We start from the raw sequence: 21694 nt of genomic DNA, 5'->3' as shown, positions 1-21694 counted from the left end.
TTTATTGTACAGTGTTTACAGGTTTATTGTACGTATGCAAAATTTACCTGGCTCTTTTCTTTAAGCAAAATGAATAGTCGACCACAGTGCAATGCCCCGTCATAGTTACCACAACCCTTTCCAGTAGCATGTATTGTGAGCGACACAGGAAGATGACTGATTTGACCTCACTACTCGTAGTTCTGGAGGCAGTGTCACAGGCAAGCTTCTGCATAGTTCGCCGTATTTCCATCTCATTTGTTCAACATTTCAGGTCCTTTAACTCCCATCAACTCTACAGTACTACATTGTACATGTGCCAGTCACGGTTATGACAAAAAATGTCAGTGACAAATAGGTTTCTAACTGCCGAGGCTATGTAGTAAAGAAATTGATGCAGGTCTCCAATAAAGCTCTGTCATATTGTTCTTAATGGGGTCATTGACCCCAAATTGATGCCCCATTTTATATTGCACTGAACGTTTCTAAAAGAGATGACATCACCAGTCATGACAAACTTGGTAAAGGATTTCTGCTGGCATTCAGAAGTTTGATCCATTGCACTCAATCAATCATATATGGGCAAACTGCCTTAAAAAATATTGGATACCTGAAATAATGAGCCAATCAGAGCTCTCACAAATATTTATATATATAAATATATACAGATCATCTGTCTCTCTCAACCAGTGCAAGACTGTTCTGTAGGGAAGTACACTGAGACGTAAATCATGACAATCCATCAACACCTTCTTGATTCATTCTTGTCCTCAGTTTGAAACAATATTGGTCCCTGCAGTTCCAAAAAGGCCACTAGGGGGCCCAAACTAACAGCACTTACTCTCTGTCCTAAGAGCTATCCAGAACACAAGATATCATATACAGAAGTTCCACTGCAGTACTGGGAGCCTATTATCGAAGTTCAAATATCATTGGGATCCATCTACAGCTTCTCAAGTTATGCTGTTCAAAGACACACACACACAGACACACCGAAATACAAGCTTCTTGGCGAAGGTAATTGGATGTGTACCAAGTTAAGACCAGGTGGGCGATCTGTCAGAAAACTCAACCCTCTGTAGGTACGGACTTAAGCCACTCCTTTCACTCTTGCCAGTAACTTTATTACATTTTTAACAAACCATGCATTCAGTCCTACCCCAGTGATTTCCCATTACCTCCATGCCAAAAGTAAAGTAGAGTAGAGGGAAATCAGTGGTGCTGGAGTTGATTACAGGAGACACCAGCATGATTGTTCTGGAACAAGGCTACAAATTAACTCATGAGCAGACCCAGACAGCTAACATCAAATTAGATTTCTTAGCTTCTCAAGTCCCAAAGTACTGACCTCAAACTGTGCCATGTAACTTGTCAGTTTGAAATACTCTCCAAGCAGAGGTAAGGCTACTATTTTGTATGGTAAAACACTAGGGGCAAGTAGAACAGTTTTTACCCCAAGCTCACTCCTGGGGTTCAAAGCCGCGACCTATCGCGCCAGACCCGGGCAGCCAAGTTCAAAAATTCAAGCACCCAACCGATTCGGCCCAGAGCCCGACAGGCATTTGGCGTGGTCAGTTGGCGGTGCACCGATGCTTGAACCCAACTGTTACAATGGTTCTTGATGTCTGTCTAGGCCAGCGGACGTCAAGAAACATAACAAAATAGAAAGCCCGATAAAATAATGTCGAAAAACAGCCGAAGCCTAACCTCTGCTTAGAAAGTAATTTTGAAACAACATCAACAGTACAGCTTGCAGTCGTATGTGGTCAGTTGGCATGCATGTACTCAAACACAAACGTACTTCTGGCAAATCTAAGCTCAAATTAGGTGGCAAATGTTATTTTTTAAGATTTATTATTTTTTGAACAGATGACAAACCAGATACAGTGGACGCCAGTTAATTGCACGTCGGATAAACGCACACTTCGGTCAATTGCACGGATTCCTAAATCCGGTGGTGGTGCGGCCCAACTGGGTAACTTCGCATTATCGCACACGCCTGATAATTGCATGGCATTCGCTGGCAAATTGGGTGTGCAATTAAGCGACTTTCACTGTAGTAGGTGCGGGAGTAAGTTGTGGGCATTCTGATCTGTTGGGGTGGACGATTCTAAGTTAGACTCAGAATCAACCTTGAAAGCTTCCCAGAACTCACTATCCTAGGTAACAACACCTGGCTTTTCTGTCACATAATGTACCTACATTTATGGTCTGTGAAATTGTCACAGCTGGAAAATGTTTCAGGTACTTTATGTGTCCCTTGTGTGTCTTAAAATAAAGCAGAATTTTTAATGCAGCTTAGAGCTTTCATTTAGTAGAAAGTAGGACCATTGCATACACACATCTTGTTCTTACTTGGATCCCTCATTTTACACTGTTACCTTGTTTTTAACACTGGGCAGTATTTCCCTTGTTAAGCTGACTGGCTTCAAATGTAATTTTTCCATTTAAATATACTCAAATTTTGTCTTTTGTCCTATTCTTTGGTCATACCTGGATATATCATATAGCCTCTTTACATTTTCAGAGGACAAAATTGTAGGGACATTGTTCCATTTTAGATTTCCTAAACATGATGCGTTTATTTGTTTTTGCTGCACCTACCATAATTATGCTCCCTTTTAATAAGGAAAACATGCAGCATGTATTGTGTTTGCTGTTTTTCTTTTCCCTCTTCTGTCATGAGAGTTCAATGGAAGCAACTGTGCAAGACATGTTTGTTAACTTGTTAATGTGGTCCATCACAGTAATGTTATGAATGAATCCAGTGGCATAAATTGTTAATTTTTGGCAACACCTACCTCAAGGGCAAGGCTAATTTTATTCTGTGCGAGTACCTGCATTTTCTATCGTTTTCCTTCTTTTTTCTTAGCAGTAAGGAAAGTTATGACCTATTTTAGTTGCTTCATCTGTTTCTACTAGTGAAGTTTGAGAAAGATGGGCAACTTATCCGGGAACTTTGTGATCTAAATAACAGCTAAACAAACACCCACTTTCATACTGCACACTATAGGAGTGTGTAAATCCTACATGTATAACCTTAGTAAGAACAACACAATAATGACCAAGACACAACAGTTGAGATTATACTCTGATACTTTGCTTTACTAAGCAGCTGGCTGTGGAGGCCATCTTAACCAGAGTATGAAAGAGAAAACACACAAATTATTGGACAAAACACATATAAATCAAGCCAAGACTAGCGTATGTTGGAAAGTGAACGTTAAACGTTTCTAGTAAGCCATAGTTCAGTGTACATCCACTGGTTTTATATCATTGTCATACAACACTACCGACTATAAGCCTCGCAACAATGGAACACAAGTATGCAACTCTGCACGCTAGTGTAGTATGGAAGGATGTTGCCTCATACCGAGATCTTTAGGCTGCGATAACAATTTTAGAAAAATAAAACTAAAAATACTGGATCTAGAAAAAAGAAGACTAAAACATTAGCTCTGATCTCACCACAATGGATGGGTGTCCTTTCCACACTAATTGCACGAGCCTCATTTCCATGATTGAAGGAACATTCCGCAGAAATGCCCTTTTGCAACTCAATGTAACCAACCTCATGTGTTCGTCTGTCAGCAGCCAATGACAACGCACGACGCATGTGCACAGAAACTGCTTAGATGTTACAGGTACCGTGATAGGATGGCTGGCTAGTGGTACATATTCACGGCTCTGTTTGTCATTCGACTGTTTGGTGGTCATTTCTCCAGAGTGTTTAACTAATAGTAATACAATGTAGTCTGCTACACATCTATACTAATTAAACAGAGCAAAGCTGTTTCAAGTGTTTCTTATACATTAACTCATCGTGCATGTACTTATGTATGTAAAGCTAATAGTTACCAGATTCCCACCACTCCATTCTCATCTATTGTCTGTAATAGTCAGACATTGAAAGTTTGTGTATTGTAATTAGATTATATCTTGACTGTCACCAATGACATATAATTTGTAAATTGTAGTGAAGGTTGTTGTAGTTGTTTCAGGGAAGGAAGCAAGTAACTACTTATCCATCCCCACTACAACCTTTCTGCTTTTTAGTTCTTGAAAAAACTGCTGTAGGATTCTTCAGGTTTCTTCTTAAAGTTTCACTGTTTCCATCTGAAATGATGGGAAGCTGGATGTTTAACTCTGCCTAGAGGCTGAACATAACAAGCCTGTCCTTACAGCAGCTAAGTAGGTACTGAATACTGGACTGAGTACAGTACAGATGCAGTACTGAAACAGCACTGGATCTGTCCGTACTGTCAGTCAGTTTCAGTAGACACTGTGACATGGATCGTAATACATGCTTTCCAGCAAGAATAGCCATGTATATCAGCCTGGACTTAATGTTGGCCGTCGCGAGCATGTTCTGCTTTCTCGGAAATCCTCACATGGAAGAATTCCTAGTAATTTCTATTCACTAAGCCACAAGGCATTTTGTAACCATTTATTTATAGTAACAATGATTTCTATCATTGTAGTTATAGGATTGTATTTTCTAAAATTTTTCATTCATTTTGATTTTTTTTTCAATTGGATGGAAAATAACTACAAGATGACATTCATTACAATTGACGATAATTTTGTCATCCATAAAATAGAAATTAACTTTAGGTAGTAAAATAATGTTGAATCTTAACTAAACAAATGAACAACAAACCTGATATGTGAAAGATATAGAAAGTTGTTTCAAGAATTGTAGCTCTACATTTTAGAATTTACAATTTCTAAATTCCATTCCCACTTTGCTAAATTCCTAATTTAAAATTCTAGCACTACCCCTACAATGTTATACACAGGATTAGCATTGGTGACATTACATAGTTCAAACTGTAGTCACAATACTCTCTACTATTCATACAATAAGAGAACTTCAGATTTGTTGTCTACATTAAAAGTACACATAATTCTACCACCTCTCCAACAGCTATAGATGCATTCAAAATTAGTGCACTTCCATATTTGGTAGTGAATTCACATTTCGAGTACATTACATGATGAAAGTCATTCATTCAATCCATCTTTATAAAAATTCTAGCTCCATAGAAACAATTCAAGGGAAATTCAATTTTGATTCAATTAAATTTTTTGCTTTCATAGATACATTGATTGGGAAATTCTGCACTACAAGTCTAATCTTACTATTCCTACATTCTCTATCAACCTGTCCAAGATCAACAAGGTCACCCGTTTCCAAGATGGCAGCCCCGTGCTCACTTTGGAAGCACAATTTGCACTAAAAATCAATGTTCCCTCAAAACTGCACAAACCATCCTCGTCACCCCCATCTAATCGTCGTGTATCCAAGGTCAGAACTAAGTCGCGAAGGCGCCGTTCCGAATGTCCAGAATGGCACGATCGCTTCCATCTCGGTGCTTTTCACGCTAACCAGATGCTTCGGGCGTTGGATACAGAGGATTCGGTGAGACATATACAGTGGGGACGGCGTGAAACATGGCTACAAATGTACATAAACGGGAATTCTGATTGTTTTCTCACATTAAGTGCATCAGTGGAAAGTTTTTGTCACTCGTCAAGAATAATGGTTTGTACGTTATATGTTTGGCAGCCCGTTCCTAATGCTAAAATCCTTCTCAGTTAACCCTTATCCCTCCACAGTCTTCACCATACCATGTCCTTCCCTAGCAGCACCTGATGACGGTTAAAGTAGCACCGGCTCGGAGCTTTTCCCTCAGCTATTTTACAAGCGCGTGTTCCCCACAGGGTTCTTCTTTACAACTCGTTCTTATTAATTTACATGCTAGGCATGCCTCAAGCGCCAGGAAATAGTCGCTACAGAGAGGTGATTTGGGGGGTTCCGCATGTCACGTCACGTGGGCTGGAGTTATCCTATCTTTTCTGCTGTGACCTGTCCTGCAGTTAGCAGTGTGCCTATGGCTTCAGACTTTGTGTCCTTCTCTCCGTCTGTAACGGACCTTTGCCACGATCGATCTATGATTGAGGAGCCCCCCAAAACACCCTCCACATGGCCTTCGGCCCATTGGATCAGTGGTGCAACAACACAATGCTTCACAAGCATTTTTGTTCAGCTGGATCACTCTGCCCTCGAGCAGTCTCTAAAAAATGACCATTTCTTTGCGTACGTACGTTCGTGCTTTGCACAATATTAGGACAATATAGGAACACTGTTATCATCATTATGAAAAAGTTCATAGGAAAATTATGTCCACAATTTACACATTAATAATAAAAATTAAATGGCTTTGGTTTCGACTGCTGCCATCTGGGAAACATTGTTAGCACCTAAAGGGGGAGAGAGAGCAACATACATACTCTAGTATCTGTTGAGTGGAGGGGGATTTTCAGATTCTATCCAGTAGTTATAGTAACAATGCTATTTGATGATGTCACAACAGAGCTGCCACGAATCCAATCCGCCCACCTTTGCATAGCCGAATGTGGTGTGAGTACTTTTGTCTTCACCGACAGACATGATGCAAAGGTGGATGGAAAAACAGATGCAAATTCAACGCGATTTGACGCCGTATTTGCCACTGGAAGTCAGTCCGAACAGCGCAGCTCCACGTGAGAGCTGTGTCGTTTGTCGTGGTGGATTGTTGGCAGCTGTGCGGTGGGGGGGCCAGCGTGTCAGACTATGGTGGTAGCGGTTGGCAGGGTTTGGCCGGCGGGCACGTGGTAGTACTTGCACATCGGGCGGGCACACTTCATCTTCAAAGCATCCCGGCAGACCGTAACCTTCCCATCAACCACTTCAACATGGTCTGCAGACAACAGAAGAGGAGGAGGAGGAAAAGCATCTGTCAATCAAGATGTCAACCAATAGCAGGTATGTACATACATTCACTACATTCACTTTGAAAAAAGGATGTCTCCTGAGTTGTCATGGTAGATAGTAATTTCAGCAACAGGAAAACTAATTCTCCAAAATGTTTTTGACCAAATCTTTGGTCTTCCATATGTTAAGATTTTTATACACTTTTGCAAAAAGTTGATTTAACTCTAAATTGCCTATGGAGGCATACTTGCTTAATAATAATACAACTTGACGATATGATATTATCTACGGACTATACGACTATACAGGTATAGGCATGTAAAATCTACATTTCTCTCTGCTCAGCTGCAAAAAGCAGGTGCAGCAAAGGGTGACTAGAGAAATTAACATGGCCAGTGACTGTTAAACATTTCAGCTGTTTGCAATAAATTATCATTTCTTACCAGGTCAAGATGATAGAACTTGCAATTTCTTCCCAACAGACTAAAGTAGACAAAAACACTTTTCTCTACTGAAGTGGTTTTGGAGGTACTGAGGACAACATTTTGTCTTTCATTTTGTTCTGAATCATTTGTAGGTTCGAACACATTCATTTTGGGGTTTTCAGGGTACTGGACAAGTATGGAGATTTTGCATCTTTCAAAAGGGTTGTATACTAAGATGTCTGTATAGTTTCAAACATCTGTGTCTATGTTGTGCCTACCATAGTAGGCAACATGTTTCTTGCAACATACTACTAGTAGGTAGCAGCACTTTGTTCCGCTTAAGCATCTCTTTATCAGCTTTGCAGCAGAAGCAAAGGGCTAGAAAATTTATGACCTTTTCTGAACAAAGGATCGAACTTTGTGATTCGGACGGAACTCATTGCTGCAAAATCCCAGAGGCTCGGGAAGGGCAAAGCTTTCTGGCAGGACTCGCGGCAAGCGAAATGTTTGAAGTTTTGGGAGTCCATACAACCTACAAAAACTGTGGTATGCTGGCAACGGTCCCATCCCACATCCCGGCCATGGGCTGTTGTGATGATGATGGTGGGTAGTAGTATGGTGGGAAGATTGCATGGGGTGTGGCCTCACCTTCCACTAGGTGCACGTAACGGCAGTTTGGTCGTTTGCAGTTCCCGGCCTTGAAGTCACGGCAGACGGGCAGCTGGTCCGTAGGCTGTGAAGGAAGAACGCGGGCGAGGGGAAGGAGAGGAGACATTACGTTACGCTGTAGTGACGGCCGGCGTCTTCGTAATCACAACATCAGGGAATTCGCAGGTTGTAAACAGTAAAAAATTGTACAGAGCACTAAAGACAAGACAACAGCACGACATGCACCAATCACAACAGTTTGGTTAGGTCACATGACCACGTACCAATGTCACGTGACCTAACCACCTGTAAGCTATCGCCATATATGGGCTCCAGGTGTAACAGATACAAGGATGTGCAGAAGGGGCAAATCATATGCTTGGAGGGGGACAGTGTTTTAGACAATGTTAGCTTCAGCACCGGAGCCTACCACCAAGATTTGGGGATACATGTAAGTAGGGGAGAATTTTACCCATCCTTTTCCCATTATGAGAGTTTCATTCCCTTCTGCACATGACATTCAAAAATTTAAAAACAACATGGATCGTCAATCAGTTAATCAAAGGCAATATAACAATTGGAAAGAGCCAGCTCCCAAAATCAAGAACTGTCTTGGCAAGACATTGCAAGATTGAGGAATTTTAAGTTGCACAGGTGTCATCAAATTTGTCTTGAGAGTTTTTTTTTTAAATGTAAAAAGCAGCGCTTGAAAGGAATTGCTTTCAGGACCTGTGCAACATTAAGAAAAATTTCTTCACAAATCTTTTTTTCTCATTTTAACTGAAGGCATTCAGACTTCTGTATTCCAATGAAAAAAGGTGTTTGTATCCAGGTGGAAAATTTCAGGTAGACGTGGTTTCCCTCCTGCTTCCCCAGGTTTGGTTCAATCCTGTGAATGTCCGCACGTTTGCCAAATCTTCAGGTACTGGCTTTTGGCAGCAGAGTTTCATGTACACTACTGCTCTGCAGCACTAGTCACACAAGAACAGAAAACAGTTTGTAAAGACCAACTAAACTATGTGAAATGAAAACAGGGCCAACCTGGTTTTGTGCATTGAAGTAAGGAACATTGGAAGCTGCAGTGGCTGCACCAGCGGGAGCAGGGAGCATCATGGGAGCTATGCAGGGGGTATGTGATGCAACCATGGCAACAACAGTAAACAATGGCGGGCGGTTGGCGATCAAGCACAACGCACGCAGCATGCAAAGCAGGTGCATGGAAAACAATGGAGAAAAAGAGAGAGCATTAAATTAGAAACATGCAAAATATTATTACTAGGATAGACAGCGTTACGCTCTACAAGTTACGCCCCTCTCTACGTACTCGTCACCCTGACCGACACTACGGTACATTAGCTACACATGTGCGCGTCTGAAAATAGTGAACATGATATTGCAGAAATACCACACTCAGCGACACTTGGGCAGTATGTCTAGTGACGGTTCTACAGATAGCCTACTGCTGAGGAGCAATGAGAGAGCTACATGGCTTCCTTCTATCAGACAGTGAAGTGAAACATTTACAAATACTGTGGATAGCTTACTGCTTTCATACAACAATACATACATTGGGAAAGGCAAAGTAGGTAGGGAATCGTCTAGGTCTACCAGACACTTAGGCTAACGGCATCGTAACGAGAAGCATGAACAACACAGGTGCAAGCCACATCACCAGCCGTAGAACAGCTCGCACAACATCAGTGCAACTCCTCTCCAAATATTCAGCAATCCTCCCAACACAACATGGGCAGCAATAGATTTGGTTTTCTATGTGTATCGAAAAGTCTTATAAAATTTGTTTTCCTTATACGGAATGGATGGAACCCCTCACCCTGGTAGAACTGAGTGTCTTGGCTTTCAAAATGCCATTTTGCTGAAAAGTAAGATCATCATCTTAGTGGTTAGGTGCCCTTACCTTACTGCAGTGTCCCTTTTTAATCTGTCTAATGATGTTGTTTGTTTAGGCCTTTTATGAGAAAAATACACTGTTTTAGATGAAGAACATCAACTTTGCAGTGATAGAAACTGGTTGAAAGAATTTGTTGGACGTTTAAAACTATATTTTACTTTTTCTGAAACATAGCATAAAAAATGATTTGGTACTTATAATATGATTTATTGTATCTCTGTAACAATGGTAAAAGCGTGATTATATTTTGTAAAAAGTTCGTAAAATGTTATTCGGTTTGGTAGTCTGTTGTTGTTTTTTTACTTCTATGTAATGATTAGGAAATGCCTGCAGAGTTGCACCAGATCCTGTGCAAGTGGTCAGCAATACGTGGTGCAGCAAGGGGCATCATGGTGCAATATACTGCACCTCGCCTACTGGCCAATGCGATCTGTCAACAGGTACAACTGTGATTTTGGGGGGAGGCAGAGCTCTTTCTGCCTGGCCTATCATTGTGCGGAATGATGCGTGAGTTTTAGATAGCCGTGACAACGGTTAGAACTGGCAACACTGCATCTGCAGGTTGGCTAGATTGTCGAGTGCAACTGCCAAACGAAGCAAAGTGGGAATCTGTGATGTCCTGACCCGTCCGTGGACCATGTGTGGCTTGATGGGTTTGTTCGTGCTACCCGACGCACGCCGAACGTCAGACTCAGGGGGCAAACTCACGGAAGGCAGTACCCGTGGGGACAAAGGGCTGTTGACCCTGCTGGAGTTGCATAGAGGCGATGGCTTGCTGGTACTGCGCGGCAAGTTGGGGGTTGTACAGTGTGCTTTTGTCCAGGGTAGGACGCTTGGCGTACGGAACCATGCCAGGTGGGAATCCCTGTGGGCGGAAGGAGGGGAGACGGTCATGAGAACAAACTTTCCATGTCAGAGTTCACAGGTCAAATGTCATCAACCAATCCTTCATATGGTATGGGATTCAGATTGGCACTGGAAACAGACTTTTTCGGGCCAAACAGTGTTAGTTGTTTGTTATTAATGTTGAAGATTAGTGGATACATAAGCACGCACATTCCAGCTGTTTTGTCACAATCTGAAGGGCCCAGTATGCTAAATTAGACCTCTAGATTCAATACGAAACAACATTGTGAAGATATCATGCAATGCAAATTTCAGTCTTGCTCGAAATGCAACACTCCTACTTTAATTTCTAGGTCACTAAACTTTTGTTTTGCTCTATAGGAAAAACAGTAGTAGTGACAGGGTTATATATGTGTGATCTGGTAAAAATGGATATACTGTAGCAAGATGGCTGAATTGGATAGATCGGTTCTGTGAGTTGAGTGGGGGTGGGGGGTAGGCGCATGCTCCGCTGCTTGGATGTGGGGTGCAGGACAGACAGGTTAATGAAATGGAGTTATTGGCTTGGTGCAGAATGTCTCAGCATTTGCATGGTGAAAAATGAGCTAAAAGCTTCAAACGTGAAGTTTTAGAAAGCTTACATTCAGCATGACTTCAGCCTTCTTTTACTTAACGTTTTACATAACAGTCTATGTTGGATGCAAAAAGAAGAGCCACATGCAATCATTGTGTTCAGACCTAAACAAAAATTGTTTTGTTTGAATGTGTTTTTGTTGCATATGTAAGTTTCCTTCATTAGTTAAATCAGGCTCTAAGTCTTTATATACAGGCTGTGCAATGTAGCTGGGATGTGCAGCTGGCAAATGAAAGGGCGGCCATTTCTGAAGATACCCACGACCATATTCTGATCGGCGCCTATGTTTCCTCTCCACTGAAGGTCACCCTGGTCACCTCCATCTTCAAGGTCAAAGCTATGACAGAGGACTGCCGGACTATTCTGAAGGAACACTCTCAGTGTAAGTTTTAGGAAATAGCAATTAACACACAATATACAAATAATCGGATATTACAAACTGGTAAAAATTTTGGGAAGAGTCTATTATTCTGTGAACAAGGGGAGGCAGGGTACACCATACAGTTGAGAGGTAGCATGGCTGAGACATGAAGAACATAAGTGTACAAACAGATCCATATTATAAAGAACCTTACACCCTACCAACCCTTACGTACTAGATCAAAAGTTACCAAAATAGTTAACAGTGCGTTCAAAGTATTCGCCACTCCCCATGAATATTACTGTTCCACTATTAATAACCGTGACCTTACAAACAAATTCCAACGACGTTAAACCTTACTGTCGCTTCGAAACGGTAAGATGTTAGACCAAACGATTTTTCGACGACATCTATAGTACGTCTACGCTTCTACAAAACTAGGCAACATGCAAGCAAAGATAGATACCAGTAAGTCGTCCGAGGGGTCTCGGAGACGCTTCAGGCTTTGTACTTTGTCAGGCGTCTGAGGCGTAATTAGTATGCGGAGCACATGATGGCAATGGGCCATAGGGGTTGCAGAGGCAAAACGATTTGTACAGCAAGCAGTGTGCAGCAAGCATCATGGGGAGAGATGGATAAAACAAAAACAGCAATTGGAATGCGGTAAAGAAAAAACGGCATGCAAGGCTACAACTAAACATGAAGACCTCTTCTTATTTTTCTTCTCTCAAATACAGTACCATTACCCAGGTACAATGTACATTTACAATATACATCAGTGGACAGTTTCACAAATTCTTGTACATTCTCAGGTAAGAATTGTCACACAGAGTGGAAGATTTGTTGCATAGAATGGTTATTTTGTGGCAGGAAATCGTAATAGAGTTAGTTGATTTATGGAGAAAAGACAGATCTAGAGCAAAACGAAAGGCAATTTCAGATGAACAATTCTGTGTCTGCTACTTAGGTTATTCTGTCCTTTCAAATCATTTTCTCATTACTTGTAGAATATTTCAATTCTATCAAAAGTTATATTTACCTGCGATAGTATTTCATTTTAAGTGTTTTTTTCTGCATGACAGAAAGTTTGGAATGAAATGGAACTGCAGCCAGAGACCAGTTATACATGTTTCTTGGACAAACTGCTCTGAGAGACCATTTACATGTATATTATAGAGTAATAGCAAATGAACATCTAGTTTTGAGTACAAAGTTATGATTTCTGAAAGTCTCCACTGATCAAAAAATATTTTACAATCCAACCTCCAAGCCTTGCATAGGCCATCCAGTCAGTAAAATACATCTACTATAATAATAGTCATCTTACGTCATAGAATATATATTCCACTATATACAGAAAGTATACCACAGTCTAACACACAAAATGCAGGAAAGAAATAGAAAATGGACAAATATGTTATATTGTATAATAGTATAATTACTGTGTATAAAACACAACTCACCATGTCTAAAGTCCCAAGAGGGCTCTGTGTCCAGGATGTGCAAGAATGCAGCGCAAACTAATTAGTAAAGGTGCAAGTTGGACAGACTACAAGTGGTGTGAAAATCCCAGGGAAAACATGCATTTACAACATTCTACATTCTTCAGGTTAAAACATTAGTTAGTGCACAACTGTCAATTGTGGAAGCAAGAAGAAAGGGATGGTCCTTTAGTTTTGACATTATTAGGTACAATCTGTTTTATGATTCGTTACTCGAGTCATGTGTCTCTACGTCACGTGATCAGAGTAACTGAATCATCACTCCTGAAGAAGGTCGACGGAAGTGCGACTGAAAATTCGAGGTGTACAGTATTACAGGAATGCTTGTATATACGCACACATGTAAGTTCCTGGTTGACTTTCCTTTTAACTTGGACAATTGAAGTGGATCGGTTGGACTTGTTTTCGAAACAACCTAAAGCTATTAGCATTCTGAAGTGTATGGAATATACTGATATTGGAATGTACTGTTATAAATATGGTCTGGGTAAAGCTTTCTTCTGATACAGATAACATGTTTCTTCTTGCTTCGCTCTAGCGTTCCCTACTGGGGTATGCCTGGGGGAGGGGGGTGCATACGGTTTACGGAAGGGTGGCCAAACTGGCTCACAAGACCTTATCTGACGGGGCCTAGGGGATGTGGCCAGCAGTTGGTTCCACTTTTTTATGGTGCATAGACAAAAAGACAACCAAAAGCAGTCCTTAATTTGTGGGAATTAAACAACGTTTTTAGTTGTTCGACATTCTTCTTGCTTCCACAAGTTCTCGACTATCGCAGATGAAGGTAAGGAGAAAATATCCACAGGACAATGAAAGAGCAGAGTTGTTAAGGCGGGAGGAAGGGGAGTCCTACCATGGCAGCTGCGGCTTGCTGTGCCTGGTGCTGAGCTGCCTTGATCTTGGCCTGCAGGTGGGGGGGTGGGTGGAAGTACTTGCATTTCTCCCGTGTGCAGCGACCTTTGATATAGTCCATGCACACCGTGACACAGTTGTCGGATGTGTCGACTGTTACCCCCTCGGTAGGGTGGGCGTATTTACAGTCGTTCTCTCCTCTTGTGCAGTTTCCACGCTGAAACTCACGGCAGACCTGCTCACAGATGACATAGGATGTTCATAATCATGACAGTGCATGTGGAGGAGACAAAAGGTGTAATGCCATTTAATATTTACACTTGTACAGTCAAAACTGCCCAAGAAGACCACACAGCAACCAAAATACATGTACAATGTAATCTGGTATGTGTACAGGTGGTAGACAGGATTCTTCATATTTGTGTTGTCATATGGGGAAAATTTTAAGGGACCACCAAACAGTAGTCACATAGGCTAGGTGGTCATTACGACTACCTGTTTACAGTTATACATATGTAGATGTGGTCATTTGTACTGTCTACTGATTTGACTGTACGTTGAACTTCTAAAAATACGTAGCCCTCTTTATTGGTACAGTTCTACATACGCATGCTTGTAAGCTTGACTGCACAACATTTAGTTTTCATGCTTTAGTTCTAGTATAGAGTCCTGACGGATAGGAGCAAAGGGCCAGTCCCTGCCCTAAGCATGTAGGCAGGTAGGCAGACATGTACAGGCTTTTAAGTTAACACTTTCACAAGAACTGAGAGATCTGCTACTGTTGTACTCACCTCCAGTCTGTCAGTGCGAGCAATCTTCGCTGGAAGCACTGCAGGAGCACTGGCCCCAGGCACTAGCGGCACGGCACTTGGAAACGGAACCTCCGTGGGCACCAGCCCCACCGATGAAGGTGCCATCGGGTTCAAGTACGGATTAAAGGCTGCAGCAGCCTGAATGTTGTTGAACTGCGGGGTGGCCTGCTGTAGGGACAGAAGAACAGAAATGAAGGGGTCAGATTCATTGTCAAGCTAGATCTACCAAGTCTCAAGTCTAAAAAATACCATTCAGGGGACCAATAAAATGTGGATAGGTGGTCACTGAACGGAATTCTTAATGGGAAAAAAGTAAGTGACCACCAAAAAGTAGTCAAGTGGTTTGTTATGTAGAGGTGGTCACTGGTCACTTATATGGTAGGCTGGGGTAACCCAATTGTTGTTGAACTTTGTCTTTGGTTGCCTGCTTGTATGGTAGGCTGAGGCAACCTGATTGTGGTTGAACTTTGGTTGCCTGCTTGTATAGTACTTAAGTAGGCTGAGGCAACCTGATTGTAGTTGAACTTTGGTTGCCTGCTTGTATAGTACTTTAGTAGGCTGAGGCAACCTGATTGTAGTTGAACTTTGGTTGCCTGCTTGTATAGTACTTTAGTAGGCTGAGGCAACCTGATTGTAGTTGAACTTTGGTTGCCTGTGGTAGACAGAAGAATAGGATCCATCTTAAACCACTTCCACCTGAAGGTGAAGGGGTCAGATTCTTCATCAAGCTGCCCTTCTCAAGTTTGAGTGTGGCCGACAGAATTTACAGTCTGGGCACCCAGAACGGTGCTGAACTTTACCAGGCACCCTGGTGAGAGTAGGAAGGGAAGAGGCCAGATTTACACACTTCCATACAAAGGCCAAAGGTCAGGTTCTTCATCAGGTGGAATGTGTCTCACCTGACCTACAGGGGGATTTACTTAATGGTGGGGAGGGCCGACAGGTCGGATGGAAGATCGCAAGGTTAAGTTTATATGGCACGGGTCACCACAGCCCCCATTCGGGGTCAAAGGTTGATGAGATTACCAGCAGGAGCTGGGGTTAGCTGACGGACAGCTTTTTTCAGTAAAGTTCAAGTCAAAATGAAAATGTAGTCTTTCTTTAACATCGTTCTGGCATGGTTCGAATAGAGAAACATTAAGTTTGTAGACATGAAGGTAAAAGACAGACCTCGGACATTGCAGCTTCAAATTTTTTGCATCGGAAAGTAACAGCTCGAAACGTCTTATATCGATTTAGTCTCATTCATCAGAATATCAATGGGAATTCCACACTTATCGTTACTGTGCCTATAACTTTCCAATTACTCATTATATTACAGTATTTCTTTTGGTCCATTGCAAATTACTCTACAATACCCTTTCACAATCTTGTTTCACAAAATTCCTTTCACTGCAGATTAAGTTCATTAACCCTGTTTTGATGTCATGCAAATTGACGTAATTACCTTAAATTGTCAAAGAGATCTGTATAACTGCCTCTTCTAATAACGTTAGGCAAATAGCAGATTGCCTTCTCACAGATAAAGCTATAGCCTTTATAACATTACAGGCTGCATTTAGCCTGGGAAATGTCCAAGTCTGGTAACCAGCGTTTTTTAGGCATGTTAAGGTAATCACGGCACAAAAGACGACAATTGATAATTACTTGGGGAACACATTAGCCTGATACTCTCCATCCCTGACACAAGCCCCTGCTGTGTAGGTTTCAACTTGATTGCGAGCAGACAATGTGAATGTATTCCTCCTGGCTTCATCTTATTTCCTTCATTGATTTTTGTATAATGGGAGGCGGAATTCAAAGGGCGGCCGGTAAAGCCCGAGCTTTAGATGGTGCAGCGGGGCCGTTCGGGCAAAACCCTTCTGATCTGTCTGTCCATATTGTCAGACGGCAGCGTATTGACCCGGCCTGATTGTGTGGAAATGGGGAAACGCTCGCCACTTCAGCTATTCATCTCCGACCCTCGCCTCCCGCTGCCCGACTCAAATCACACATCGACTCCTATCGATTATGCTTCCCCGTCCCGCCTGAAATGGACATCTATTCCCGCAAATTTGCTCATTTTTGATGAACAATAAAGATTTTTGGGAGAACTAATCTGGGGATGGCCCCCGGGGACTGATGCTGAAATGCATTAGAGCCCGCTGGTGAGTAAGAGGAACGATTACAGCTTAGAGGGGAAGGTGATTTGCTAATGAATTCATCAATGCCCGGCCGTGTTAACTACACCGATTTCGAGACCCGGGCATCATTTTACATTTGTTAGCCAAAATTGGTCAAAATATGGACCCGTGCCGTGACGCTCGTGACTCATATCGTGTAATGGGATGGGTTTTAAGAGAGATGGCTTTCGGACACACGACGGGAGCGTCTAGACAAGTGTCTGTCTGCGCCTGTCTGCCGAGGGTCACAGCAAATCCTTCTCACATGTACACCTGACTTGGGCAGAACTCTACAGTGCTCTACACTTCACAACAGACTGTTTAACCTTTTCCTGCTGAAGTAGCCTTTTGGCACGGAATTTGTATTGGTCATGGGGTTACGCAGCAACGAAAAGGTTAAACATTCATGTATTGTAGAGCCCTTACGACAGATACCATTGTTGCAACACAACACAATTATAGTACTCTTGCTGATATGGTACACTTCCTGCAATAGGTACACTCATTTCTGCAGTAACAACACTTTTCTACCCACCACATCATCAATATTCAGTCAGAATCCAACCCTACCAACCATCTTCAGTCTTTGACGTTGCAACATACAGATGTACTACATGCTTTGGGTAACAAGCTTTCTAGAGAATTTTCTCTTATTTCTGATCTGATGTTGGATGTTGTCATTAGTGATCCATTATCAAGTCCTGGGACAACAAGTCACAAGGGCCTGTATTTGATTGCCATCATTAAGTAGTTAGAGACCTCCTGTGTCCCCAGCCTGAACTCAACATCTCTATCTGCACCTGCCAACCAAAGTGTTGCAGCAAAGTCGTTACTCCTCCTGTCTCTGGACACTTGTATAAAATACCAGATACGGCTATAAAACTACCAGATTAGTGTCATTTGTGTATTTTACAGCATAAGTTTTCTTTGGGGAATAGAAATTCACCAATATTAAGACATTGCTACAACGTATGTGTAGAACAGTACACGTTTTATGCTACTGACCATTTTACACTAGGCAGATGGGGCTTTAATGATTATAGCATTGTTAGATGCATGAAAGCTAAGAAAACCCCCATGTGCACAATGAAGTCTCATAAGCCAATCTGTTTGCTTGGAACAGGTGTTGTTTATATGCAGGACATGTCTGATGATGTACCCATCCATACTTTTATCCTCCAGGCTTTCATCCTTGTAATTGTGCCTACCTCCTGAAACCCTTTCACACTCGCTTCACAGGCTAATGTACCCGTCGCCATGGAGGCACACAAATTTCCTTAAAATCTCTCCAAACAGGTGTCAACTGACGTGAATTTGTGGAGTTCGTTGACCTCCCCTGACAGACTGTCGCTGCGTCGTCGAGCATTAGCAGAAATTTTCCATCCGGGTTGAGAGCGAGCGGCGCTGGGCGATTGATCACACCTCCATCCCGTAATGGAAGCCACTACGGTGTGAAGCTGTTTTTGCAGCCCGCCAAGGCTGGTGCTTAAATAATGGCAGCATGGCCTTGACATGATGCCTGGGTCCCTTATGCACAAATACAGCCCGTCCTGTTGGTCTGTCCATTTTGAGTTACGCCATGCTTGGCCTGTTTTAGGGACGCTTGCACTAAGCAAGATAAACAGCCCTTCCTACAACATTATGGATTACCAGACCCCAACTCCACAGAAAAGGAAATGAATCTTATGTTTGAACAAAAGCCGCTAAAAATTTCTCCCCGGGCTGTCACAGCATGCAGCTTATTGCCTCTCAAAATTCAACCATTCCGATCTCAGTACTACCTTTATCAACTCAGCTCAGAAAGTGAGATGAATATTGGAGGATTTCAGGCAAGAGTCGGTGCCGAAGGCCATAGCAAAATTTATGCTACAATCTAACATGACCCCCGTTAAAATGTCAATGATACTCGGGTCCATGAATAGAGGTTGCCCCTCAGCTGAATAGATATTGATATTAATGTGTGTTTCCGCATGACCCAGACATCTAAGAACACAAGAGATAGTTCCAGAAAGCAAGCTTACATTCTCAGTAGACCACTAAAAATTGTTTGCTCCGAGCGAAAATACACACTGTCAGAAAAGCCCGCCTCATTATTTACTACATGTCCTCCATACCAAGGCCATTGAATCAGGTTAGCCTGTTTGTTTTTGAAACGGATACATATGTCGTCCTTGTGTCAGCCCCAGATTCGGTGACAATTCCTTTCAGTTGCGTTCTACACCAGAAATTCCCTTTGTCTGGACATACCCTTGCCAATACAAACCTATCAGTGTGAAAACAGAGATCGAAACGGAAATGAGTAAATTCCTGTGTAAACGCGCCGCATGAAGTGACCTCTACGTGCACTTGTTATCTCCCTAGACTGTCATATTTGAAAAATACTCGGGGCTCAAGAATCAAGTGTGCGATCAAATGTTCTGATTCTACCTTCCAGGCATGCATGGATCCGCACCACTCCATCAGCACACATGCAGAATCCTCCGTAACAGTCCCCTTCCGACACAACTCTCTCCGTAAAAATCAATCAAGACTAATGAATATCCACGCAAAAAGACTAAACAATTCCCAGACAGCCTTCCTAAAATCGGAGTTGCACAGGTAAAAACATACATCAGTTTCCATGTGCAATTTCCTCCCCCGGCCCATCACATGCTAGATTTCTCCACAAGATACAAAATCCCATTCCGGCAAGAAAAGAAATTAGATGATAACGTATAGTACATAACGTTAATTCCTACCTTCAGGTTATACACATAATATGCCAAGTCCAGCGCCATGGCTGCAAGAATCTCTCAAATGGTTTTTCCCCAAGTAAACAGCTTCCCAGTCTGCTCTGCCTGAATCTGTCTGTCAGAGTGAGCCTGCGATGTGATCACGCCAAGAGTCGGGACTAATCTGCCGTCTGGGGACCTAGCTCTCCATACAAATGTGCGCTCAGACTACCAATTCCTTGATGATCCCTGCATAATGATGGCTGCTGGATATGGGGAGACTCTGGAAGGTCCGGCACGTTCTGCCAGTATTCGCCCAATGCCACAGGTGTTAGCTAGGGTCCACCCCAAAATAAAATGGCCATGAAACAACCAATTAATCCCTGCCTCTCATCAGGCACACGGGCGGAGCTACCGGCCTGGCTGGAAGGGAACAGATGCATATGAACAAGGCCCCATAGCTATATGGTTCCAGGTCACTGACGACAGACATAGTCTAGAACATGGGACACTATAGGACGTAACATGCAGGTATGGAATGGGGCCTCCCATTGGTAGACTACTTAATCATATTGATTTTTGCCTTCCTCTGATTGGCGGGGGCTACAGCAAGGGCCCTCAGGCCTAGCCTACCACTTTGGAGCAGTCCTCAATGCTTATTTTGTCTGGAGTACATTTACCTTTCAGCCCTAGCTTATCTGCTCTAATAATGGCCATTGATTTCAAATATTGATTTTCTTAAGGTTTTATATGGCAACTGTCATCCGGTACAAACAAAGTACACTGAAAAAAACTGGTCATGATGATTTGGTAGGGGAACTGTTTTTAGATGATAAACATTGAAGCACAGGCAGCACAAAAAACAACCTTCCCTCTTATTAAACTGTCACTCAGATGACTAATTCTTCATCATTTTTTGAAAGTACTGCAAACTTGAAGCTCCTTGCTTGAAGATCCTCGAGTGACTTTCTTATGCTGTAAAATTAAGATTATGACACAGGTTATGCACCTGTGAATATGATATTCCAGATAGTATTCCAAAGCCCTTATCAGCCTGGAGCCTGGAGGAAAATGTTTTGTTTCTCAACCTTGTCACCTTTTAGCCCCTACAGAATGGCAAAGTTATAACATGGTACTGTGTAACTTGTGATGACAGATATGTGAATGATCACACTATCTAACTCAGCGGTGTGGTCCCCTAGCTCTTATAAGGTAGTGACATGAATAGTTCTCACATAAGAAAATCAGACCAACAAGAACTGCATTGGGATCAATTAAATAATGCTTTTTCCGTTATCTTGTGTTGAAAAATCAGTTCAAGTTATCAAATGGGTCCTCTGATGTGCTAGGCATTTTTACCAGTAGAAAATTGCAAGAGTTATCTCTCTAAATAGATATAGAAAGGCAAATTGCAAAGTTTCTCAAGATCCCAGTTCCACAGAGCCAAAGGGCCAACTGCTCTGACTTGGAGCTTAAAGGTACACTATGTAACATTTTGGGCCCAGGTTATATAGAAACACCATCAGGAACTAGACCTTTCATAGTGCAGCTTTACGAAATAATACAATTTTGCCTTTTTACATCGATATATCTGCTTGGAGATTCTACGGATATAAGATACAAAACAATGTTTCCTAATACTATATAAATCCTAACCACCTTTGCATTGTACTGTGTCCACGGCATCATTAATACAGAGGAGAGGAATGTTTAATCAGATGGCGACCCAGATATCGGTGCAATTTAAGTCATCAGTCACAATGATTGACAGCTCATCAGCCAACCAGTGCTAATCTGTTATTTCCTTCCAACAACTGTATAACAAGTGGTCTTTTACACTGGAACATGTGGTAAGCTAAATTCTACTGTCTTGATCGCATTTAGAACATGGGACATTTGAATCACCAAATTACTGCCGATATGGCGTGGATGAATTTTTGCAACACATACATTTGTAATGGATAAAGAAACACAGCTGATTTTTTTGCATTCTTCAAAAGAAAACCCAAGCAATTACATTATAAGACTCAAAGGGTGGTTCCCAGCAATATACTGTAGATAAATTTCAGTATCCATGAATCAATGAAATAGAGAAG

The 21694-nt window shown here is 42.1% G+C and overlaps 1 protein-coding gene across 24 annotated transcripts in view; it reads right to left on the bottom strand.

Moving 5' to 3' along the window:
• Positions 1-3057: 3057 nt before the first annotated feature.
• The window catches only part of LOC118428320 (muscleblind-like protein 3), a 201224-nt gene continuing 182587 nt past the window's right edge, over positions 3058-21694 (bottom strand). For 10 of the 24 annotated variants that reach the window (XM_035838351.1, XM_035838359.1, XM_035838350.1 and 7 more), the window contains 8 exons: positions 14705-14893; positions 13915-14148; positions 13023-13046; positions 11460-11561; positions 10427-10583; positions 8851-8927; positions 7810-7894; positions 3058-6722 (listed from right to left, as the gene is read on the bottom strand). In XM_035838351.1, coding sequence (XP_035694244.1) covers positions 6589-6722; positions 7810-7894; positions 8851-8927; positions 10427-10583; positions 11460-11561; positions 13023-13046; positions 13915-14148; positions 14705-14893 — 1002 coding nt within the window. In that variant the 3' untranslated portion in view covers positions 3058-6588. Of the gene's footprint in view, positions 6723-7693; positions 7895-8850; positions 8928-10342; positions 10584-11459; positions 11562-12025; positions 12083-13022; positions 13047-13914; positions 14149-14704; positions 14894-19625; positions 19974-21694 lie in introns of those variants that run through there. The other 14 variants (XM_035838370.1, XM_035838358.1, XM_035838356.1 and 11 more) reach the window with 14 other exon arrangements.

The sequence above is a fragment of the Branchiostoma floridae genome, chromosome 12 (genome assembly GCF_000003815.2).
Source record: "Branchiostoma floridae strain S238N-H82 chromosome 12, Bfl_VNyyK, whole genome shotgun sequence".
Taxonomy (NCBI): Eukaryota; Metazoa; Chordata; class Leptocardii; order Amphioxiformes; family Branchiostomatidae; genus Branchiostoma; species Branchiostoma floridae.
The sequence above is the reverse complement of the archived record's forward strand: the minus strand, read 5'-3'. Positions and strand labels throughout refer to the sequence as shown.